Genomic DNA, 26,893 nt, shown 5'->3' with positions numbered 1-26,893 from the left:
TGTGTGTGTGTGTGATATTGATTCAGCGTCTGTGCCAGTCTTGTCATTTTCTCACATTTCTTTGCTCCTTCCAATCCTCCTAGACGACTCCACAGTGTCCCGCTGTTCACAGAAACCCTTTTCATTCTGAAAGTCCATCAAATATCCCACTGATAGCATCTCTGTTGAGCTAAAGCTCTAATCTATTAGTGGGGTTAAGCCGTTTGCACTTTCTACACTCAAGACAGCTTTCTTGTTCCTCTGTGGTGACTCTGCCAACTGGCAGCAAGTTCCTGGGTGAAGAGCTTTATAATCAATGAACTGAGCCCGCTAATATATTGTAGTTTGCAGCAGAGCCAATGCACGCTCATTTTATTTGCAGAAGAAATAATTCAAGCTTGGGTCACCTGCTTGCTTCATAGACTGTATAAAAGAGGCGGACACAACTAACGTGACATCACCCATTTATATGTGGACTACCGTTTTGAAGCCTCAAGTCTCGCCATCTTGGTTTTCAAAACCGACTTTATTTGGATGAGAGGGCGGAGCAAAGCCTCTGTTGTTTCAATGCTGCACTTAACGCTTAAAGTGTAATTTTGCTGCAAAATCTTCCCATGGTCCGCTAACAGTCGGACGTGGCTAACAGTGATTAGCTCGGGGCAGTACGGTGAAGGCATTCAAACGTCTTTTTTAACCACTAATACTGCTGAAAATAACAGCAAACCTCTGCAGCAGCATGAGAAGAGTCCCTACACAGAAAACAAAGCACCAAAAACGTAGTTAGTGAAGCCAGAGTTTATTAAAAGAGTGTTTTAAAGACTTACCTACTGGCCCCCGTACCAGCTCCTCTCATAGTAAAGTCCATTCAAGTGGATTACCAAAGTGCAGAGGTTGCTGTTATTTTCAGCAGTATTAGTGCTTAAAAAAGACGTTTGAATGCCTTCACCGTACTGCCCAGAGCTAATCAATGTTAGCCACATCCTGCTGTTAGCGACTACCGGATTTCACCGTTAATAGTTGTTACACAAAAAAAAAAAAACTGTCTCAATGGCTTATTTGATGAATGTAAGTGCCGAAAAAGACCTGTGGGATGATTTTGCACAGGAATTACACTTTAAGAGAGTAACTGACCATTTTGAAAATAAAGTTTTTAAAAATAAAAAAGGAAACTGCAGTGATATAGAGACAGGTGAAAATCGCCGGTTTCCCTTAAAGAGATACACTACCATTTTCAGTCCAGCTCTGTGTCACAGCAATGTGGGCATTGTTTTCAGATGAACAGTGTTTGGTCTGTCTCCATGGAGTAGGTCCCTGCAGATTAGAGCATCTACCAAGATAGGAGTTCTACGAAAATCCGCCAGATGACACAAAACACAGACTTCAGTTGATCTAGCACTAGCGTTATCTGGCTAACGTTAGCTTTGTAGGCAAGATACAACTAAATGAACATCGTGCTCTATTGAAGAAGACTTGAAACAAGTGATTGAGACCATAAACTCATTAGGAAAATGTTTACTGAGGAAATAAATCAAGTGAGAAGTTTAGGTTCATTTTTTCATTGACTTCTATACAATCTGACTTCTTTTTGGAGCCAGTAGAGTCGCCCCTGCTGGACAGGAATGCAGGTTAAAGGCCTTTCAGACTCTCCTTCATACAGTCTATGAATTGGTTCAACGTGGGAGGAAAAAACACTTTCTGGCCTGATGAATTAGCCTAGATTATTAAAAGAAAGACACTTTGTTGAAGAGACCATAGGGTTTTAGATCCTGACTCATTGGACTTGCACAATTCTCCTCTGAAAGTTACGCAGCATTTGTGTCCGAAGTGACGAGGCCTTGTGTCTTTAATGAGAAGAAACATCTGTGGTTAGTTGTGCTGGTATGTACTGCCCATATTTCACTATCAGCCCTCCATCCTCTAACTGCATTACAGTCTAGTCCATCTGTTGAGTACGTTCCAGATAAACGCCATTTCTTTTTTTTATATAAATCAGATTCTCAGCATTAAAGTGTTGTTTTTAAGAGTTGCTTCCCTTTTTGTTTGTATTGTGCACAAGGTCATTCCTGCAACAGTTCGACAGTTGGTGGCACTAACACGCAAAAAAGTTTATCAATGTGCCTGCAAAGGCAGTGAAGATCGCAAGCTAGCACACATGGATGTGAACAATACAACATTTGTAAAAATGACATCATGCTTAGTAAACACTGAGGGGTGAATTCACAAAAAATAGCATCATAACCTGCCCATTCTCATGGTCCACTTCATGGAAGATATAGGGCTGGTAAGTCCTGCTCCTGTATTCCTGCTTCAGGTAGACCCCGTGGGACACAAGCGCCATGAAAAATGCAAATTGGTGTCTATTGCAATGGAACAATTATTTTCCAGTCCCAGTGTTAATCTGTCCTGGATTACACATATGATGTTTGTGGAATTAATTTGACAGTTTATTGTAAAATTGTTTAGGGAAAGGCCTATGTGATGTCACGACGGCTGCTGCTGCGTCTTCTGCCAAGATTGCGATCAAGACGCCAGTGTGTGTTGTGCCAGAATGTCCCCGTTCCAGCAACAAACAGGTGTTCTTGCTCTTATTCCTGTCTGACCCAAACCCCCACCACAGCGACTTCCTGGTTGATCTAATACTGAAGTGCCAAAAACGTCAGTTCTCTGAGTGTCCACTAGGGGCAGGTTTCATAACAGAGCAGTTTCTCATTGACCCCCATGTTAAACAGGCCGTTTTCACAGCATCATTAAACCTGTTTAAGGACAAAAGAACATTCTAGTCTGTATGTTTAGGTCATATCTCCATGACAACACTGAGGGGGGGGGGGGGGGGGTTGTACCAGGCTAGTTTTTATTTTATTGGAGTTTAAATTATTATAAATAATTAGGGGCGTGGCCTCTTGAGTGACAGCTAGCCTCTGGCCCTCACTTCTCCTTGGAGGCTAGTTATCAGGATTAGCATCATTAGCATGCTAACTCCGTCATCTCGACCTGGACTGTGGTCATTCCTGTGGTGGTGTTTCCATAAGTGACAAGATCAACTGTACAAACAGATGGTTTAGGAACACACCGTGTTAAGGCTAGCTCTGTTATGCTAATTAAATAGCCTCACTTGCATGATGACTTGAAATACAGCCTGCTATCTATGACACATACACTAGATGCTAATCTGGAGCACCAGGAGGATTTGGGCCGTGAGGGACTATGTTTAACAGTCTATGGGCCTGGTACTGTGTTGAAAATCAGTTTAAATCATAAATCATAAATGCTGCCTGCACTTCACTACCAGAGCCGGTGTAAACTCCGCTAGAGACATGGGACTCCCACTCCCGTTTATCTAGTAACGTTTGCCTAGCTCCCAGGAGATGAAGCTAATGTGGCTAATTCTGTAAACTGTGTCACCCAGATGGACGTATCTCCCTCCTCCCAATGTCACATCAGTGCCCTTTGGATCAAGTTGAGAGAACAAACCTCGACGGAGAGGCACAGTCTACGGTGTGACCGCAAGACTAGGAAGCAGCACTCAGAGTTGAGAAGGGTTGGAGGGAAAGCGTGATGACGTGACCTCACATAAACGACTTGAAATGCAGTTCTCATTACGCTTTTTCCCAGAGCCTTTCACAATCTTACAATAAACTATAAGATTCTTAACATGAGAAATTACCATTTAATTCCGCAAGCATCATATGTGCAATCCAGGACAGATAAAGACTGGGACCATGTATATTTTCCGGAAGCTGAGGTCCAATGGGGTCTACCAGAAGCTGGACTTACCAGCCCTGTTACAGCTCAGACACACCCATGAAGTCTTTCAGCTCAATGCACTTTGCCTTTTTTTGCATCTGATTGCATTTATCCATGTGTCAAAGAATAAATGTTGTCTTTGTGCTAGAACACAGATGGCAGAACAATGGCAGAGAGAAAAAGACAAATGAAATGTTCAGAGGCTGAGCTTCAGGTTCCGACCGATGAGGTACAGAGGAAATACTCTAAAGTTCAGGCGAGGACTTTAAACAGGATAGAGACAAACTCTTTTTGGAATTCAATATCCAATGTGTCAGTGCTGTTGGTGTTTTCAGGCCTCCAGACTGTGAGGGGGCTCGATTTGAAGCGGAGCAAACTCTTTATAAATGCACTTCATTAGCACTAAATCTCTGAGGAGGCTAATCATTTCACTGTAGCCGCGTGTGGCTGTTAGTGCGCATGTTTTTGTTTACAAGAAATCTCCACAGGGTGCCTTTAATGCTGAACTTTCAGTACCACTGAATTAATATCATGGAATATTTTACTTCAAAAACCATCTTTCTGGGTGAATGTGCTCCTCTCTTTCTCTGACTTTCCAGAAGATCAATTCAAGTTCATTTTAAGTGTGACACAGAGGTAATCGGTTTTGTTTGCATTCTATTTTCAGTCTGTGGATTTCTAATCTAAATGACTTAAATTGTAATGGCTAAATCCAGAAGGCAACATTAAGGACCTTCAAATTATTTGTTTACTTGCCCTGAATTTTGACATCACTATTTGTGCATTTGCATTTAAAGTACTTTATTGGAAACGAACAGGGAGCGAGATTAGACTTGAACAGACTTGGTCAGACTTGAACAGGAATGTTGCGGCTCATTGTTGGGGGCTTAACCCAAAGACCACCAGGCAACATCCTCCTTTTTCTAAATTTGTGAATCCTAAAACAGACTTAAAATCAAATAATAATAAAACCGTTTCAGAGGGAAATATTTCAGATCCAGTTTATCTTTACAATACGATTTAATCGTCATCTTGAATGGAATAAAAATGAGTATTCTACATTTCAGTCAGGAGAGACATAGTTTAGTATAACAGATATGTGATGATTAAATATTGGCAGAACGTTCCTGGCGCTTAGACTCAACACAGAGATTTGTAATGGAGGGGCATCTGCCTGAAAAGGTCTGGCCTTGGGTCCCCAGTTTGGACAAAGCAGTGCCACTGGAAATTGTATCTTGACGTGCATCATAGCCTATAAGTCTGGATAAAGCCACACAACCTCAACCAATATTATAATTATATAACCATAGTGAGGTATACAACCTTAATATTTTGATATAACTGTAACTTATAAGGTCAGGTAACACAACGTTAGCTGCAGCCTCTCCCTCACAAAATATGCATAATGATAAGCAATAATATGATGTTAGCTAGATAGGCAACAGTCACGTTATGCGCTATGTGCTTCTTAACATTGTGTTACTGTCGTGTTCTTACTCAAGGAAAGGCAGAGTACTTCTTAAAGTTCAAAAAGTTTGTTATAAAAACAACAGCAAAGACTCTTCAGCCTGGCCAGGGACTCTCCCTGGGGTCAGAAGTCACAGGCATCTTTGCTGTGACCACAGAGGCAGAAAAGAGCACAGAGCTCCTCCTTCACAAAGCATTTATACAGCAGTAAAGTCATTGAGTTGTTGGGATTGGTTCAGAATGTTGCTAAGGCAGTTCCTGGTTCCTGGTTCCTGGTTCCTGGTTCCATCACTCCCACACTGGCTCCCATTCGCCCCCTGGTCACACGGTTCCTCCAATGATCCACCAGCTCCTGCAGAAAGAACACTCCCTACTCTGAAGCATCCAGCCTCCTGGGGGGCTGACTCCCTCATTTTACTGCACCTAGTTTTAAACTGGAACGCATCTGCAACATCCTTTAAATGGCATCCGTGATGACTTGATAATATTGTGAAAGCATGCTCAATCATTCTTATCTAACTTCCATATCTATACAGTGAGTAATAACAAAATTCAAATATATTGTGACAAAAAAATGTCTTTGTTTAAAAATCCCCACATTACCTAACTTAATAAGTTACCATTAATATTAAGGCTGTATTTTTAACCTTGGTGTTACTGGCTGAGGTCAAGTGGATGGTAAATGTACTTACATACAGTATATAGCACCTTTCTAGTCTTCTGACTACTCAAGGGGCTTTCACACTACATGTCACATTCATCCATTCACACTGATGGCAGTGGACATCTACAGACCATCTAATCTAATCTAATCATTCACACCACATTTACACACCCATGGGAGCACGGGGAGCAATTCGGGGCTCAGTGTCTTGCCCAAGAACACTTCGTCATGCGGACTGGGAAAACGAACCACCGATCTCTCGAATGGAGGACGACCCACTCTATCACTGAGCTACAGTCGCCCCAGGTCTACTTGTACTTGGACAAGATATCATTCACACACACTCATAAAGAAATTAAAATAATTGTTTTGATGAGGTATAACAGAATTTGCCACATAACGTGTGGGTAGTTGACTCATCTAATGGTAACGTTAACAAGTTTGCTAGCACACCCCTCTGTTCCTCCAACTCCCAGGGGGCTAGTCGACTTTTGGGTTGAGAGCTGATAGACGGACCAGAGATGGGCGGCTAACTAGTTAGCTTGCTAACTTCACCATGCTTCACTATATGCTTAAAGACAATGAGCCGAATAAAGTTGTCTCTCATCTGTTGATACTAATGTGCTTTCTATGCTGTTAGCGTGTGCATGTGTATGAAGCTTTGCGGTTTTTTAGTTTTACAATATCTAATGTTAATTAGCTTGCTAATTCCCCCATGCTTCATGCTTCACTGGTTACCACCACAAAGAGAAAACACAGCCGCAGTGTGAGACACTGGTGGTGTTGTAGTGGTGGCTGATGAATCTGATGAATCTGTGAAGACTGGCATGGATCAGGAGGTGGTGGGGCACTAAAATTAAGTTATTAAAAAAAAAAAGGTTTGTCTGAAATACTGTTATTTTTTTATTGTCCAGAATTTGATAGAATATCCTGTGTGGCTATACCACTGTACCACTTTTTGTTGAATTGACTTGGTTATTTAAAACAACATGCTAGTACAGCAGAGGTACAACCACAGAGGATATTCTATCAAATGAATCTGAATCTATCTGAACAATGATAAAATAACAGTATTTCAGTATTAATAACTTGTTCTCTAATTTGGATCTCCAGTGTAAGTGCAACAGAGAGACGAGGATAACAGCAGCATGAACATACTAAACAGAGGCAACAGCAGGATAGGCTAACAATGTAGGTTTGACACTGTGCTGTTGGATAGATGTGACCAGCTAATGAGAGCAGCTGACGACATGATCGACAGCCCCAGGCATGACAGCAAAGAATAACGAGCAAGCATGTGTGAGAGGGGAGAAATAGAAAAATGAAACAGACCTTAGCGTGCAAAGAGACTTCAAAAAGAAGATGATCAGTGAGCCTTAAACCGTTGCCATGTCCTATAGAAACTGGACTGATCAGGTTTGATCACTTCTGACACTGAGCCGCAGCTGCCAAGACACACTGCTCTGTTTCCTAGTGCCACTTGGACTTTACTGACATGCTTGAAAAGCCAGTAAAGCAGGAGTGAGATACCATCCCACGTGACTTCCTTTAGGTCTACCAGGGTGCCCTTTTGAGCGGTAACCTCTGCAACAATGCAACATACTGTATATCAGTCTAATCCTTTCCATTAATCCCATTAAGGTGAAATTACGGTACTATATTGTTAGAAAGAACTCTTCTGAATTGTATGACATTTGGACAATATTTCTGGAATCGTTGACGGGTGGAGATGTGGAGGAGGCAGTGAGAGAATGGGATCATAAAAACATTCAGTTTACGATGTAACCTATATTAAGAATATTATTATTAATATTCATTGATTATTAATGTTGTTGTTGTTTTAAATGATTTTTTGTGTGTAATTTATTATTTGTTGACTTGCTTTTTATTTGTTTACTTCACCAGGACGTTTCGGTTCTTCGCCCTTTCTAAGTTGTGGATACTTTCATTGTTATTTTCATTGCTGACATATGTCTAAACTGTTGGATGTTGTTGTACAAATACAAAAACCAATAAAGATATGTTTAAAAAGAAAGTCAAATTCCGGTCTTTTGGTCTTTTTCGGCACTTACACACATCAAATAATCCATCGAGACAGTTTTTTTTCATGTAACAACTATTAACTGAGAAATCCCGGAGAGTGGCTAACAGCCGGAGGTGGCCAACACTGATTAGCTCGAGGCAGCACGGTGAAGGCATTCAAACGTCTTTTTTAACCACTAATCCTGCTCAAAATAACAGCAAACCTCTGCAGCAGCATGAGAAGAGTCCCTACACAGAAAACAAAGCACCAACAGCGTAGTTAGTGAAACCAGTTTATTAAAAGAGTGTTTTAAAGACTTACCTACTGGCCCCTGTACCAGCTCCTCTCATAGTAAAGTCCATTCAAGTGGATTACCAAAGTCAATCCCAAAGGACGGAGCCCATTGGTGCTTTCTTTTCTGTGTAGGGACTCTTCTCATGCTACTGCAGAGGTTTGCTGTTATTCTCAGCAGTATTAGTGGTTAAAAAAGCGACTCTACTGGATTTCTCCGTCAATAGTTCCTACACAAAAACAACTGTCTGCATGGCTTATTTGATGTGTGCAAGAGTTGAAAAAGATCACGGGATGATTTTACCCCGGAATTAAACTTTAACAGAGATTATACATTCCAGACTTTGGCTGCAGTGAACAATCTGTGAAGGAGCTGCACACAGAAGTGTGGGCAGAGCCGACACGAGGAGGAGAAGAGACAGGAGGAAATCCTACTTGACAGAAGGATGGAGCCTGTTTAGAAAATATCACAGCATGACGTGACGAACTGACACATTGACAACATATTTGTCTGTAACAGAGCTGGGCTACGGCTGCACCTACTGCTCCCAACCGTACGTCAACAATTGGTTTCAGCTAGAAGGACTGTGCTCGTTAAAAGCTTGAAGTAATTTGTCCGAACACGAAAAGGAGTTGTAGAATTTCACCATGTGACACTCAGATGTTCCAGCGGGCTGTTGAGGGACAGTTTTAGACTTCTTTCACCGTCTCAAAAGTGAGTCATTGTTATGAAAGAACATCGGTACCACTCAACTCTGAATATCAGCCCCAGGGGAGCCATTTAACTGTTGTCAGCTTTGATTATGAAACGACTCACAAAGGAGGATCATTATCCTCTTTTTTAATTCACTTCTCAATCTTCCCAAAGTCATCAGGGCTAATTACGCAGTTAGATCTGGTCCCAGAGGAAGCCTCCTAATGAACTGAAGTGACACACTACACCACAGCGGTTTCTTCCTCTGTACACGTGATACCTCATATTGTTGTAGATATGCCAGTGGTAGAACTGAGGTGTGAAACATGAATGGTGTTGACTTTATTTACTGGCATATGCGGGTTATTCTTTCTTTTTATAAACAATGTGGGTGGCAGTAGCTCAGTCCATAGGTGACTCGGCTGGTTCAAGTCCCAGTGTGGACCATTCATTCATTCATCTTCAACCGCTTATCCCGGGGTCAGGGTCGCGGGGGTGCTGGAGCCGATCCCAGCTGACATCGGGCGCGAGGCGGGGTCCACCCTGGACAGGACGCCAGTCTATCACAGGACACATAGAGACGAACAGAGACAGACAACCATTCACACCTACGGGTGATTTAGAGTCATCAATGAACCGAACACATGCATGTCTTTGGACTGTGGGCGGAAACCGGAGAACCCGGAGATTCAATTCAATTTTATTTATAGTGCCAAATCATAAGAGACGTTATCTCAGGACATTTTACAGACTAGGTAAAGTACGGTGGCGTTGAAAACCTTCCCTATTACTGGCAGGAACGTCAGACAGACCCAGCTCTGTGGAGGACGGACATCTGTCTGCACCGGTTGGGGAGGAAGAAAAGAAGAGAGAAAGAGATAAAAGACGGACAGATGGACAGAGAGAGACAAAGACAGACACAAAGACAGAGACAGACACACTTCCAGTAACTATAATAATATCTATAGTAATGTGAATATGACTTATATGCTATGGCCGTTAATACAGCAGAATAGTGGAAACAAGCACAGCTAAGGTGATAGATTATAATAGTAGCAGGAAGCCATGTGTGGGCCATGAATGGACTGGTGGCTGGAGAGGTGCCAGTTCGTCTCCTGGGTACTGCCAAGGTGCTGTTGAGCAAGGCACCGAACCCCCAAATGCTCGGGGCATCGATCCATTGGCAGCTCCCACGCTCTGACATCTCTCCATTAATTGCATGTATATAGGTCCTGTTTGTGCATGTGTGTTCAGGCCTGTGTGTGTGTGTGACATGAATAATAATAATAATAATAATAATAATAACGGAGCGAAAAAAATTAATTTCCCTTGCGGGATAAATAAAAGGAATTCTTCTTTCTTTCGTTTTCTACTGTTCCTGGACCACATGACTAACAGACAATGTCCAAGAGCTGATCTTGCATCACCCACAGCAAATAATAAAGCTCATTGTCATTATTTTATATTATATATTCATTTATTTCACTTTCTTACTTATTTACTCTTAGCTGAATGTTGATAAACCTGTTTAGTATCAGTATAGTTTGTATTATCAATTTTAGACACAAGCATCATTACAAAATAAACAAATAAGAGATATTGACCAGTCTGTGTTGCCAGTTCTGCACTGTTTGGCAGTGAAAACTTTTTTTGGAGTTTTTTTCAGTTTTCCATCCCATCCTGAATAAAAATAAATTCATAAATACGTTTAAAAACAGAAGACAATCATGCTATAATATGGGGATAGATTGACTTAGGCGTGGGAATGTTAAAATACTGAATAATGACATAAAAAGTGTCTTTTTTATGTTTGATTTTAGATTGATTTGATGTATTATTATTATTATTATTAATGCAAAAAACCCTACCTGAAGTTGACCTAAGAACTCAGGTCTCCTGTTGTGATATAATTCTGCCCTCTAGTGGTGTCTTACTGCCACGACAAAACAGGTTTTTTCACTCATTGGAGATGAGAGAAATGCAAAAGGGAAACAATAATAACTTAGAATTTGAATTTTTATTTCAGACATGTAAAAAAAAAAAAAAAAGAATACAAAAGTATACAAAATATAATTAGTTTAACAAATAAGAGAGAGAGAAAAAAACCAAAAAAAACAACCTGTAACAACATACAATTTATTCTGTCTGAAAAGGAGCAGGAAGAAGTTTTTTCACTTAGTTAACCCGACCCCTTTATAACAATTCAGTGATTGCTGTAGTCGGTATCTTTTATCCACTATATGTGCAATTTGTAAATCTAACTATACAATAATCAATATTATAAAATTGTATAAATAACATATAATATATATAAAGTAACATAATATAATTTATAGGCCTATGCAGATTATGCAGCTCTGAACATGTCACTGATAAAAACAAATGATAGATGTTATCGCTGAGCCTTTCACACATATCTGCAATCTATCCTTTACAACAGGAACATTTCCAGACCACATGAAAATAGCTAAAGTGGTTCCACTTTTTAAAAAAGGATGTCTCCAATTACAGACCCATATCCCTACTACCTCAGTTATCTAAGATTTTAGAAAAACTATTTGTGTTGAGACTGAAAAGTTTTATGGACAGAAATAAAACATTAAACAATAGTCAATATGGTTCCGCACTGGTCATTCAACTGCAACAGCAATTTTGAAAATGGTAGAAGAAAAAAACAATGCTATGGATAAAAAGCAAGTTTTTGTTAGTATTTTTGTTGACCTGCAAAAAGCATTCAATACTTTAGATCATAGAATATTATTGAGAAAACTATATAAATATGGTATAAGAGTGGCTCATCAATGGATCACAAGCTACTTAAATGAAAGAAAGCAGTTTGTTAAAATCAATAATACAAAATCCTTCTTTATGTCAATGACATTGTGAAGGTTTCCAGTCTACTAAAATGTATTTTGTTTGCGGATGACACTACTTTATTTTATGCTGGCAAAATATAAAACAGGTGTTACACATGGTAGAGCATGAGTTTGGGAATTGTATGAGATGGTTCAATGCAAATAGACTGTCCTTAAACATAAGTAAGACTAAATTTATGATTTTTAGTTGTACAAATAAGGACTTTGATGTAGCATTGTCAGTAAATGGTGTGGAGATCGAAAGGACCCATGTATTTAAGTTTTTAGGTGTTTTGATTGATGAACAGTTGACATGGAAATCCCATATCGACCATGTTAAATCAAAGGTATCCCAAACCATGGCTGGGCTGCACAAGGTTAAAGAATCAGATAATAAGTGTGCCTTGTTTTTGCTGTATAATTCACTGATTGTTCCACATCTGACCTATTGCACTGAAGCATGGGGGAGTGCGTATAAGACGCATATTGATCCAGTCTTCAAACTACAAAAATGTGCCATTCGCGTTGTAAATGGAGGTGGCTACAGGGATCATACAAATCCAATATTTATACAATTAAAAATTATCAAATTCAATGAATTACGAGAATTTAGCCTTCTCAAAACAATGTACAAAGCTCACCAATATACATTACCGGAAAATTTGCAAAAGAGATTTGTTAAGAGAGAAAGTAGTTCCACGTTAAGAGTAACTGAAGTCTTTCTGAAACCAGAGTTTAGAATCAAACCAAAGGAAAGATGCATCTCAACTCAAGGTGTCAGTCTGTGGAACAATTTAAATAGTGAAATTAAAACTTCTCAATCCCTTTTTATTTTCAAGAAACGTGTAAAAGCGCTATTATTACAAACATATGATGATGCTATTTAGCAGAAAAAGTGACTTTTTATCTTGTATTCATTCTGCAAAGAAATGCTGACAAGGGGCAGACTTTATAAGTTTATCTTCTTTCTGCTCCCTTTCATTTCTTTTCTAAAGAATGAAATAAAAATGAAAAATAGGCCTACATCTAAACATCCATAGAAACACATCTACATATACATATGGATATACAACCGTAAATATACATAAATATATAGCCCATAATTCTACACAAAGCGATTTTTTTGTTTTTGAAGCCCTTCCTCGTCCCTGTACCTTCTGAAAATCTTTCCTCTGTACCTTTTTTTAAACTGGACCATGTTTGGACATTGCTTTAACACCAGCCACTGAAATGCAGTGACTTTTTAAAGTCTTGCAAACTGATGGTGTCTTAAAATTAAACTTTTCCCTCACATAATTACCCCCCTCTCTGTCAAAAAAATGTTTGAATATGTTTCTTGCTGTAAACAATTTTTTGCCGTTTGATAGTGAACCAGGTCAGTGAACTTTAAAGTGTGGGCATGTAAAATCAACCTGCTTTATTGATTCTTATGGCTCCTTTTTGAACTGTGACTAGGGAGCAGTGAGCTTTTGTAAGTGGTGCCCCAGACCTCCACACAGTCTAAATTTAAATAAGGTAAGCTCATTGAACAGTGGAGAATGTGCAATGATTTCTGAGCCAGTATAAACTTTGCTTTGCAGAGGACTGAGGTGTAAGTTGATATTGATATGACTTTCATGAGGCGTGTGACTTCATCAGAACGGTGTTTTCCTGCCCTCTTGTGCTTAGAACTAGTACAATATTCTTCCTCATGTTTTAGTTGAAAAAAAATATCCTGGGAATGTGATAATGTTGGACGATGTTTCGACATGTACTTAAGTCAAAGAGAAGTATTACAAGAAGGCTGTTTATTGAAAACACTTTGTTGCTGTTTTATGCATTTATCCAATTCACAATGGGCCAAATTTAAAAACTGGGACAAAGTTGCGGGCCAAATGTGCATGTTTTCCTTCTCTCCAGATGTGTAATGTTGAACCTTTCCAGTGCAGGTCCTTGTTCTTGTCCTGGTGTTTCTGATGTTTGATTCTTTGGTTACAGCCACGGTGACAAACAGCTCTTTACCTTCAGACACAGATCATCTGCCTCCCACCGCTGCTGAAAGCTCCTGTGTTCCATCTTTCTTTTGGGTGTTTTTGGGGAGGGGTGGATTAAGTTTGTCTGCAGAGACTGGCAGCATGGATGCTCATGTTTGTCAACAGAAAAGGAGACGTGTGTGTGCTTTATACTCGCGGGCCAGCTCTCAGAGAACCTTAATATGATCTTGCGGGCCAAATATGATTACACCGCGGGCCAGATTTGGCCCACGGGCCTGAGTTTGACACCCCTGCATTAGACCAACCAGTAAACAAACTCTGAATGAAATGATTCTAAAGTTATTAGGGATAAATGGATGAGGACGGTCTTTTTGTGATACTCAAAAGTACACGTCGAAACATCTTCCAACATTATCACATTCCCAGGATATTTTTTTTTCATCTGAAAAATGATGAAAAACATGTTGTATAAGACTTTGTCAGGATAGAAGTATGAATGGATTTCTTTTTCCACTACTGCCCCTGCGGTTTCCAAAGTCAGCCTTTATCCAGACGGAGACACGCAATGGTCCACATAAATAAGTGGGGAAAATAATCATACGAGCACACATTAAAGATAAATGTTGCAAAACCAGTTTAAGATGGCCATATCAATGGAGTATAAAGAAGCTTCGACAAACACTAGGATCTCCACAGTCTTTTAAGGAATACTACAGGGCATACACTGTTTAGCGTTTGCTTTCAAGAAGAATGGTTTGATTCCTCCTCAATAAAATGAGCTACTTCATTCAACTTGAATCTATAAAGGTTTAAGTTTTCTGCACTGGCTCTGGTGTTATGACTTTGGACTTCCTCCACTTTCTTAAAGTAGCTTCGAAGATGAACACTTCCATGTAAAATCCTATTAACAGCATTTAGTTGGATTTGATGTGCTTGACCCTGAACCCAGTGAAGTTGTAAGAATTGAGACTTATACTGAAGTTTCTGCTTCAAAGCTTCTGTAAGGTCCCAGTCCCATCAACTGACAGCATCGTCAACACTGGATCAGGCAGGACACTGAGGGTTTAAGAATCAAAACTCATGGAACTACAGATGGATCTTTTAGGTTGTCATTTTTCAGCAGGTTAGGCCTATGATTGATTGAATGTTCCTTTTCTGTGTCATGCACATAAAGGGCCCAGCCTTCATGGGTGTATAAGACACCAAAATGCCTGTTGCAGTGTTCAAATATTATATTTCGTTTAGTTTTTTTTACATAATTATTTTACAGCTCAGCTAAATATATATTTTTCTGCATATATGTATATACACTACTGTGCAACGGCTTAGGCTACTGAGGTGAGGTTGTGTAAGACAGTTTCATGTCCCAGGTCATACACCTGCTCAAGCTCTTTTGAAGAAGAACAAAGAAACAGCAACATTAAGGACCATAGTCACAGTGGTCGGCCAAGGAAACTTAGTGCAGCAGATGAAAGACACATCAAGCTTATTTCCCTTCAAAATGTGAAGATGTCCAGCAGTGCCATCAGCTCAGAACTGTCAGAAACCAGTGGGTCCCAGGTCCACCCATCTACTGTCCTGAGGAGTCTGGACAGACACCAGTGGGACCCAGGTCCACCCATCTACTGTCCTGAGGAGTCTGGACAGAAACCAGTGGGTCCCAGGTCCACCCATCTACTGTCCTGAGGAGTCTGGACAGACACCAGTGGGTCCCAGGTCCACCCATCTACTGTCCTGAGGAGTCTGGACAGAAACCAGTGGGACCCAGGTCCACCCATCTACTGTCCTGAGGAGTCTGGACAGACACCAGTGGGACCCAGGTCCACCCATCTACTGTCCTGAGGAGTCTGGACAGACACCAGTGGGACCCAGGTCCACCCATCTACTGTCCTGAGGAGTCTGGACAGAAACCAGTGGGACCCGGGTCCACCCATCTACTGTCCTGAGGAGTCTGGACAGAAACCAGCGGGACCCAGGTCCACCCATCTATTGTCCTGAGGAGTCTGGACAGAAACCAGCGGGACCCAGGTCCACCCATCTACTGTCCTGAGGAGTCTGGACAGAAACCAGCGGGACCCAGGTCCACCCATCTACTGTCCTGAGGAGTCTGGAGAGAAACCAGTTGGACCCAGGTCCACCCATCTACTGTCCTGAGGAGTCTGGAGAGAAACCAGCGGGACCCGGGTCCACCCATCTACTGTCCCGAGGAGTCTGGACAGAAACCAGTGGGACCCAGGTCCACCATCTACTGTCCTGAGGAGTCTGGACAGAAACCAGTGGGACCCAGGTCCACCCATCTACTGTCCTGAGGAGTCTGGACAGAAGTGGTCTTCATGAAAGAGTTGCAGCCAAAAAAACAAACCTCAGAAGTGGAAACAAGGCCAAGAGACTCAACTATGCACGAAAACATAGGAAGTGGGGTACAGAAAAATGGCAGCAGGGTCTCTGGACTGATGAGTCCAAATGTGAAATATTTGACTGTAGCAGAAGGCAGTTTGTTCACTGAAGGGCTGGAGAGCGCTACAATAATGAGGGTCTGCAGGAAACAGTGAAGCCTGGGGGAGGTTCATGCAAGTTTGGGGCTAAATTTCTGCAAATGGAGTTGGAGATTTGGTCAGGATTAATGGTGTCCTCAATGCTGAGAAATACAAGGCAGTTACTTATCCATCATGCAACACCATCAGGGAGGCGTGTGATTGGCCCAAGATGTATTCTGCAGCAGGACAATATGCCCAAACAAACAGCCAATGTCATTAAGAACTTTGGCTGTTTGGCTGTAAACTAAGCTCTTCCGCATAAAGAAGAAGAAGTAGTAGTCCTTGAAGTGTCGGTCTGGCCCCACAGAGCCCTGATCTCAACATCATCCAGTCTGTCTGGGATCATATGAAGAGACAGAAGGGTTTGAGGAAGTCTACATCCACAGAAGATCTAAAGGTTAGTTCTCCAAGATGTTTGGAACAACCTATGAGCAGAGTTCCTTCAAAAACTGTGTGAGTGAACGTAGAAGAACTGATGCTGTTCTGAAGACAATGGGTGGTCACAAGCCCCCTGGGCTTGTCAAATAAAATCTGCTACAAAAAAGGTGTTTTTTTTTAATTATACTTCACATAAAGTTCTACACTATAGCTATTTTTCATGAGATAATAGGTTTGTAATTTTGCTTTTCACCATACATGAGAAACATTGTCACTAAGTAACCTACTCTGGAAAATGATGAACGGCAGGGTGTTTGAATAAAATAAAGATTTGATCTCATTTGCCCAGAAATGACCATGCAAAATGTCCCAATCAAATGTCTTTTTAGTGATGCTCTGAGCAGAAACCTCACAAGTTGATTCCAATGCTGAAGCATTTGACACGTATACATGATGTTTGGAGGCTCCCATCCCATACCTCCACTAATGGCCAGTGTATCAATATAAGTCAATATACGGACTACAAGTAAAAATCGAATAGCTCTATAATGGTAACACCCATGGCAACAGTAGTGGTTGTACGCAGAGGCGGATTAATGCACAGGCTGGCCTAGGCTGCAGCCTCCGGATTGGCCAGACTACTTAAATTTGTTTTAATTTACTACGCTGGGGGGAAAAACGTGCCTCCTATTTGGGCCCTTAGAAACATTTTAAAAAATCATGTCACTGATTGGATAGATATAGGACACATTTACCCAGTCATGTGGCCGGGTTCATAAGGTCAGTTTCGTTGTCAATGATACGTCACTAACTGTTAATGCACAGTACAGCGGCAAACTGTCAGAAAGGAAAAGTGATAGAGCACAAAAAAGACAAGCACAATGACTGAAAGAACAACAGGACCAAGATCTACTCGAGGAAATTCCTTCTTCTGTACTAGGGTTTTTTTCCCTGATAAAGCATGATTAATAATGTGGGGGGCCCAAACAACCAGTAGCCTAGGGACCCCTGACCACCTTAATCCGCCACTGGTTGTACGGAGGATGCACTGTTTTATTGCACTTACATGTGCAGATGTTTGACCAGAACGGTTTATCTTTTGGATTTCTTTACTTTGAAACATTTCAGCCCGAAATTAAGAACTGCTAACTCATATGAAAGCCATACCCTGTGATGTGAAGGGTTGCTTCGTTTTAAGCTGGTGCGAGCAATAAAGGGAAGCCCACTCCTACAGGAGATCCATCCATCCATCCATCCATCTTCAACCGCTTGTCCCTATCGGGGTCTCGGGGGGCGATCCCAGCTGACATCGGACGTGAGGCGGGGTCCACCCTCGACAGAACGCCAGTCTATCACAGGGCACATAGAGAAACACAGAGACATACAACCATTCATACTCACGTTCACACCTACGGGCAATTTAGAGTCATCAATGAACCTAACACCTGCATGTCTTTGGACTTTGGGAGGAAGCCAGAGAACCTGGAGAGAACCCACCAGACACGGGGAGAACATGCAAACTCAACACAGAACCCTCTTACTGTGAGGCGACTGTGCTGACCACCAGACACCATGCCGCCCTGCCTACAGGAGATGACAACCCTAATGAAAGTACCTGAGTACCTGAAAGGTCGTACCGCGGGGAGCAAAACCCACTCTTCTTCCTCCTTCCGCCTGTTGATACTGCGCCAAAAAGTGCAGCCATATTGTAGCGAGAACATAAAAACAAGTATTTAAAATGCCGCAGTCGACCAGATAATGTTGTGTTAGTGTTGCAGTGAGAGTCACGTTTATACCAAAAGCTAAAAAAGAAAAAAAATCAGATTAGTAAATACAGTTTTCCTTCACGTGACTGTCCGCGCATGCGCACTCGGGCGCTTGTAAGTCGAAATACTGAATAATCAGGGAAGCGTTACAGGAGCAGCAGAAGCAGAAAGTCGGGGAGTGCTGGAAGAACACGTCCAGGGACACCTGACCGACCAGCAGCGATGAGCTTCTTCGGTTTCGGTCAAAGTGCGGACCTCGACATAGTTCTGAATGACGCCGAGACGAGAAAGAAAGCGGAGCATAAAAGCGAAGACGGCAGGAAGGACAAGTACTTTCTCTTCTACGACGGAGAAACGGTGTCGGGCAAAGTCAACGTGACGCTCAAGTACCCGGGGAAGAGGCTGGAGCACAACGGCATCAAGATTGAGTTCATCGGCCAGATAGGTGAGCGGCTGGCGGGCCTGCGTCTCACGCTGAGCCGCTGACAGATCAGCTCACTCCACTCCGGAACACCCACACTGCACTTTATTAAACGTGTCCTAATGAGTACCGTGTGGACCACTGTAACAAACCGTCCCGCTTTGTGAACAAGTGTCAGTTGGAAGTGTCAGGTCTCGTGACAGTCGTGTGCGCGAGCTAACGTCAGCTGACACATCAGCCATTGGCTGGCTGTCTCCCTGACCTTTGACCCCCTTCTTAAATGTTCTGTCACATTACAACTCTTCCGTTTCTTACTAAGGAGTTACTATGCTAGATAATGGGTTCAAGGCCGGAGCTGACCTCACATATAATGCAATTGGTAGCAGGTTGCCTGTAAAAGTGGCTGAACAAGACACAAACTTAAAGGTTGAATATGTAGAATGTTTATTAAAAACTGTATTTTTCCAAGTAATAGTAATACACCCACGGGGCGTTCTGAGGGGTACAGAATGAAAGTAGTGCTTTTCCATAAAAAAAATCAATCTATTTAGTCTGAATTAATGATATTTCTTATTTTCTTTTTTTGGACTCATTTTCTGTCACGTTCGGTGTACATTGTAGCAGCCAATAGATCTTTTCAACGTAAATCCATCGCTAGGCAGCAGTCGTGTTCCTTTTTAACTTCCTGTAATCTGACGTCATTCACATACACTGCAACAGGAAATAAACTAGGACTGTTTTGGATGTTTATGATTACATCTTTGAAAGGGTCAATAGCGTTGGGCGTTGCTGGTTGCAGCTACTGTAGGCAGCAAAGGGACGTTATTTGTCCCAGCAGCTGAGTGAGCGGACAGACGGGCAAAAACCAGAGTCACTATAGGCCGAGCATTCACTCCATGGACTGAGAGAAAGGAGAGAAACACCATTAAAACGCACGCCCACATGGCTACGCTTCTCCTTGATCGCTAACATCACTTTCATCTTTACTTAGCTGGAACGGCTAATGCTAACTGTCAGTCAAAGTCCTTTTGCAATCCTTGTTTTTATGGTGCAATTTTCTAGAGGGGACGGGTTCAAACAGACTCAAACAAACTCTGGTCTCCTGTAGCTACATGGCCGGGTTTGACCAACCTGACTGCTGGACTTATTTTTTGTTGTTGTGACAACGATCTTGAGACATTAGATGGAGCTGTTCTGCTCATTCTCCATATTCAACCTTTCAACCAGCTGAATTCAGCTGTGGGGGAATCTAACCAAATAAATGTATTTAATTGACTCAACTTTATTTTTTATAGTACCTTAAATTCAAACATGCAGCCCAAAGTGCTTCACAGTGAAATTGAAACCACAAAAAAAGATAAACGGTAACATATAAAACTTTGCAAGACCCAAAAATGACATTAACAACTAATAACATTACTTCAAATTAAAAAGATAGGTCTTTAATGACCTCACCATTCTAACATCAGTGAGGTCCACAGGTCCTCAAACAGAAGGCACTGTCACCGGGGCTTTATGGGACACAGAAGGAAAATGGTGTAAGATGAAAGCCATTTTCTGACGTAGAGAGGTGTAAGGTCGTTTCAAATGAATTCTAAAAGAAGTTATCTAACAGACTTTGTAGGTAATCAGGTAAAGGGGGAATTTCAATAGTCCAAATAGCTATTAGCCTAATAACAGGAGTAAATATTCCAGCATCTTTCTAAGTTAAAAAAAAGAAGAAGAAATGACTGACTTTGCTGATTATCTATACCACTGTAATTCAGATGGCAATATTTTACTTTTTATTCCACTACATTAATTTGTATAGTTACTAGTTACGCCTACTTTTCAAATTAGGATTTCAACATACAAACATATACACATAATGAGTTTATAAAATGTTATTTGTTACAGGGTAAAGGGCCCAGTAATATATTGAGTAGTTAAATGCAGCTCCACCTTGACCAGCTGCAACATTAAAATGCCGTTGACATGTTGATTCAAAATAAAAAAAAATAACATTGACAGGCGTGGTACCTTTCAGCTGGATAATGAGTACTATTACGTTTGATAAAAGTGCATTTTGATGATAACACATGAGTATTTGTACATTGCTGTATTTCTGTCACAGATCTGAACACTTTATGTAAAATCATGTAACATATCTGTTAATCAAAATAGAGTACTGTGTTGGGACTCTAACAAAATCTGAACATTAGGTTTGCTTTACATGGTGATTATTTAGTTGTGTTGAAGTAAAACAGTAAAGGAAATCATTTGATATCTGCGACTAATTGCACAAAGGTTGCACTGTGTAAGGCCAGCTGCAGGGACCATTTGATTTAAAAGAGAAAGGCCCTCATTCAGTCTCGCTACAGCTTGTTTTCATCATTTCAAAGGTACATACCCTTCTGTTTTCATGTCTTTCGTGATTTATTAAAATGCAATCTGCCCATTTTAGCTGAGTTTGCTTACTTTTGTCATTTTCACACTCTAAATAAATCCTAAATGCGTTTTGACACTTTCCATCACTGCCCCAACCCTCCCTTTCCCCTTTTTAATGCTCACCACCATTTGTCTCCAAATAAAGAAAGCAGAAGTACTTTGGATCAGGCGCAGACGGGCAAAATGGCAGCCTTAAAGGTGGCCTTTGTAAAAAAATAAAAGCTGAAATAGTTAATATGGTGTACACAAAGGCTGCCTCACATCAGTTTGTTTAGATCTGCATGGATTAGTCTGGCTTTCTGGATGTACAGCGCTGGGATGAAGCCGGATGTCAGGCATTCTCCTCTACTTCTATCTGTTTTGCGAGGGCACCACCGCTGGATCCGGGGCTTAGCTCCACCCAAGACGACTGTGAGGGTTTAAAGAAATACAAACAAGACAGAGTATTATTTCCCCCCTATCCCAGAATGATAACTTGTGCAGCCAGAGCATACCTCGGTAGCGTAACAGTGCAGTGGAGATGGGTCTGACTATGCAAGACTAGTAAGTGGCTAAACTATGATGGCCCAGTCACGACTGGCTCATTAGCCTAGGAGGATCCTCCTTCAGGTAAAACAATGAAACAGATTTGACTTCAACAACAGTCAAGACAAATCTTATGCCGTTCTCCTCTGTCCTCAGATCACATCTTAACTGTTGTTAGGTATCAGCACTGAAGGAGAAGCTTGTACGAACTCTTCATGTGAATGTATGAGTGCTCCACTGTCTGTCTGATGCTGCTCACTTGTCTTTTCTAGAGCTGTACTATGACAGAGGAAACCACCACGAGTTTGTGTCTCTTGTGAAAGACTTGGCTCGGCCAGGGGAGCTCACACAGTCACAGACGTTTGACTTTGAGTTCACACATGTGGAGAAACCCTACGAGGCTTACACCGGTCAGAATGTCAAATTACGGTAAGCTCTGCTGTGTGCACTGTGCATGGTGTGTCTGAAGTATTTGCAATGTATATTATGTAGAAATCTCTCACATGCAGCTCACACTTCTGTTTAATGGCACCGTGGCATGATCAACGCTTTTTTCTCTGGATCCTTCTGTTGAATATGAACAGGGCTCCTGAAATTGGGCCTTTGATCAGTACATTCATGTTACACAAACCATCCAAAAATATCCTTTACCCACATGTTGTTTACTTTCTGAGCTTTGCCTCCACGCTGTTAGTACATCATACGCTTCAGTGATCTGATTGGTTGATTTGGCCCGTGTGTTGGTGATAGACAGATGGTTTATCCAATCAGAAACCAGTATTTCTGCCTCTTCCCAAAATATCTCCAAACCAGACTTACCAGATGGATATGCAGAGAATTATGAGAGTTATGAGAATTAAAGGTCCCTTATTATAAAAAGAGAGATTTCCATGTCTTTTTTTTATTATGAAGGTGAAACAGGTTGATGTGCTATACAAATACTAAGAGTATGAAAATGCTCAATCCACAGAGAAATGCCCACAGTCTGTATTCAGGAACTGTGTCATGCCATGAGGACTTCTCTACTGTTGTGATGTCACAACTATACTATATAAAGGTAGAACGCTACGTGGCTACAGTGCCGTTACAGTCATTCCCCGGCTGCAATGATGGCGCAGAGACATCAAGAGTGCGGATGTGGAAGACCCAGAAATACTGACCAATCAGAGCAGGTGGAGGAGGTGTCAAAGAGACAGGCGCTAAAAACGAGCGTTTCAGACAGACGGTATATTCAGACAGACAGGATGAGAAAAATAATGTGTTTTTGAACATTAAACATGCAAACATGTTCCTGTATGATCCTGAAAAGGAGCATTATATGGGAGCTTTTTAAGAGAGAAACAGAAAAACTTCATAAATCACCAATTTGTGATTTGTGAGGTCACTGTAAAACCACTGTAACCTCATCAGAATATACATCTTTGACATACTTTTGCAATACTTGTCATCCTAGTGTCTCTATGCGTGTTAATAATAGCAAGTTCACATATTAGTGGTAAAGTTAGCATGCTAAGAAACATTAACATGTTCAAGGAATTGTGTAGCATTTAGGGAAACCCTAAATGCTTTTCTGCCAAAAGTCCTATGAGAAGATTAATACCACTCTAGTATTTGTTAACACCCATAAAACCACACCATGTTTTTGTTTTTATTTTTGTCCATTTTGTTTGTTGTAAGGATGAAACAAGCGTGATATAACATATAAATGAATGAGCTTCGGGGGTGCCTTTACCTTCAGAGTGTTTCTTTTTGCTAAGCTAACAGTCTCTGGGCTGTAGCTCAATATTTAACACAGACACTGAAGGTGAATAAGCTCATTTCCCCAAAAGTCTCAAAAGAATTCCTCTGACCTCTGGTAATTGTACAGCTGTACAACATCAACACCAACCTTAACATGTCCTGATGTGGCCACTGTGAAGGGGATGCACCTTCACAACGACACAGCCTTTCTCCTGCAAAACTTTTCAGACTTTAAGTTTGTCTTCCCGTTTTTATCCATCCAGCAACTTCTGTTGAGCAGCCCAGCCTGCCAGGGCCACAGTGGTTATACTGAAGTGTTACTCTCTTGTACTCGTGTTTCATAGCCATATGATCTTTTTTTATTTATTCCAGCTACTTTCTGAGGGCAACAGTAAGCCGGAGACTGAATGACATCAGCAAAGAGCTGGACATTGTGGTACACACACTCAGCACCTACCCTGAGCTCAACTCCTCCATCAAGATGGAAGTGGGGATCGAGGACTGTCTACACATAGAGTTTGAGTACAATAAATCCAAGTATGATTTTCTTTGTACAATTATCTACTCAAATAACTCTTTGAGTTCTTTGTTTGTAAGAATTGTACCTGTTTTTTGTGCCTGTTAACAGAAGAAAAGAGAGAAAACAAAGGGAAACAAGTGTTTGGTTTTTGACAGATCGTACCTTTTGCTTGCAGGTATCACCTTAAAGATGTGATTGTAGGGAAGATTTACTTTCTGCTGGTGAGGATTAAGATCAAACATATGGAGATTGACATCATCAAGCGGGAGACAACTGGCACAGGGCCAAACGTCTACCACGAGAACGACACCATAGCAAAGTATGAAATCATGGATGGGGCGCCAGTCAGAGGTAAAAACACACAGTCCTTTGCATGCAGTAACTGTGTTATTGCTGCCTATTCTTAAATGGTGTGTTTGAATATTTCTGCATACTGGGGTCCATAAACAATGTAGAATTGAATAAATGGACTTTAAAGATGAGACTTTCAATGAGCCCAGTCGTATTCATGTGTAATGATGTTAGTTCTCATAGTAGCCATTTCATTATAATGAGAGCCTACCTAGATAACTCCTTCAGTACCCCAAATATGCCTGCATGTAAACAGCCTTCATGGATTCACGGGTTTCGCGTTTGCGCATGCTCCGTGGGTTAGAACCCAACCTCCCCACTCGGCGGCGGTGGTTTCTGACCCGGAAATAAAATAAACCAGGAAGAAACGGCCCCGAAAACATGGGAAAAAGACAACATTAGAGCGTTACCTTTAAACTGAGGGGGGACTCCACCACGGCAAGAAACATCACTACCAAGAAGACCCGTTTCTGTGGTAATTCTGTCCAAAAGTTGTCCATTTTCCCCACGCTAGTGATAAAGACAAGACTCCGTCATTTTCCCATTCAACCCCCTCTCATGTATACGTGGGGAACTTCAATAATCCGATTATTCCCTTAACCGGGGTACGACCATTTACGGGTTACTGATGTGCATGTAAACACACTGACTGTGTACTATGACAGATTTCCTAATATTAGATTTTGAATCTGCCATATATCGCCCTGCTTACAGCATCATAATGTTTTGCTTTATATTGAGTCGTTACCCCTGTATCAGGATCCGTATCGTGAACGGGTCATGAACTGTGTTTGTGTTGCGAGTTCACTCGTCACGCACTATATCTGCCTGTGGCTTCTCGTGCTGCAGGAGAGTCCATCCCCATCAGGCTGTTTCTAGCCGGCTATGAGATGACACCCACCATGAGGGACATCAACAAGAAGTTCTCTGTGCGGTACTACCTCAACCTGGTCCTCATAGATGAGGAGGAAAGACGCTACTTCAAACAACAGGTACGCATGCTGAAGTCCTCTGTGCTTCATCTGTTGACTTTCCCTAGGGCCGTCACTGATCCAGCCAGTGTGATTCTGTGCTCTGCCATAGTGACTGAAAATGTTTTGGCGCTCTCTTCTCACTCAGCTTTAAACTTCACGGTGCACATAGTCATACAGTATGTGACTGAAATAACCCTGACCTCAACAGAATTACAGCACCTTTGCTTGGGGTCACACATTTGAAGATGTCCCCTTGGGCTCTGAAATATTGTGATGACATTTTTTTTTCTTCTCACAGTTCTTCAACATTTAGTAAACATTTAATTGAGAAAATAATCTGTGGATTAATGATGAATATAACCGTTATAATAGAGGCAGTGGCGGCTGGTGAACACTTTTTAAGTTGTGGCTGAAGCCATATTCGGTCAGTATCAGCAACCATCAGTACACACAAACTGCACACAGTTTTCCCTTTTGCATTTGAAACTGAACTTGTAAACACTTGACTTATTTATTTGTGTTAGAAAGGCTGTTGAATGTTATGTCAGTGCCTCCGATTGGCAGAGATGCACACCTGCACTGATAGTAGAAGGCAACACAAGAGGCACACTGTCAACAGTGATCTATATACAATAATGTCAAATTATATACATTCATATACTGAACTCCAATCTCCCTAATGAAGCACACTTGGTTTATGCATCAAGCATTTCTGTTATTTCTTTTTTTTAATAAAGAGTAATTCTTCATTCGACTCCACTCTGTAAAGAGCATCACCTTTGTCTCTAGGCTTCACCAAAATTCAAAACAATCTGTTGTAAGTTTTGACCACAGTCATTTCCTAATCTCTATTTAAAAGATAGGGAGGGTTTAGCCCTGTTAGAACATTTACACCAGCCGTCCCTGAATAGAGGATATGCTGCGGCTCATTAAGCCATGCATACTGTTGACCAATGAGTCAATCCTTTATTCAGGTGGACATGATTGGAGTAGCAGACTTCAGGTTTTGTTTTCATTCAACAGCTCCCATGAGGGATATTTGTTCCCTATATATCTTTATTTTCAGTCACAACCGCCAGCAGGTTCAATGTGAGACATCCCCAACTGCAGCTTGTATATCATTAGTCCTGTTTGTTTGCAGGAGATCACCCTGTGGAGGAAAGGCGACATAGTGAGGAAGAGTATGTCTCACCAGGCGATCATCGCCTCGCAGCGCTACGAAGGCTCCTCCAATCCAGAGAGGACCCCGACTCAGAGCAATGCAGAGGATGACAGCTAAAGTGTGTGTGTGTGTGTGTGTGTGTGTGTGTGTGTGTGTGTGTGTGTGTGTGTGTGTGTGTGTGTGTGTGTGTGTGTGTGTGTGTGTGTGTGTGTGTGTGTGTGTGTGTGTGTGTGTGTGTGTGTGTGTGTGTGTGTGTGTGTGTGTGTGTGTGTGTGTGTGTGTGTGTGTGTGTGTGTGTGTGTGTGTGTGTGTGTGTGTGTGTGTGTGTGTGTGTGTGTGTGTGTGTGTGTGTGTGTGTGTGTGTGTGTGTGTGTCTTCACCCAGTAGATGCACTTAAATATA

General features: G+C 41.5%; 1 protein-coding gene across 1 annotated transcript; it reads left to right on the top strand.

The window, feature by feature from the left end:
* Window positions 1-18,516: 18,516 nt before the first annotated feature.
* On the top strand, window positions 18,517-26,672 carry vps26bl (vacuolar protein sorting 26 homolog B, like). The gene is made up of 6 exons (XM_083926395.1): window positions 18,517-18,816; window positions 22,017-22,173; window positions 23,857-24,021; window positions 24,180-24,355; window positions 25,205-25,347; window positions 26,471-26,672. Exons 1-6 carry the CDS (start codon window positions 18,594-18,596, stop codon window positions 26,606-26,608), a joined length of 1,002 nt encoding a protein of 333 aa, XP_083782521.1. The 5' UTR covers window positions 18,517-18,593; the 3' UTR covers window positions 26,609-26,672.
* The last annotated feature ends 221 nt before the right edge of the window (window positions 26,673-26,893 follow it).

Source organism: Echiichthys vipera (assembly GCF_963691815.1).
Source record: "Echiichthys vipera genome assembly, chromosome: 14".
NCBI lineage: Eukaryota > Metazoa > Chordata > Actinopteri > Perciformes > Trachinidae > Echiichthys > Echiichthys vipera.
Note: the sequence above shows the minus strand (reverse complement) of the source record. Positions and strands in the feature narration are given on the sequence as shown.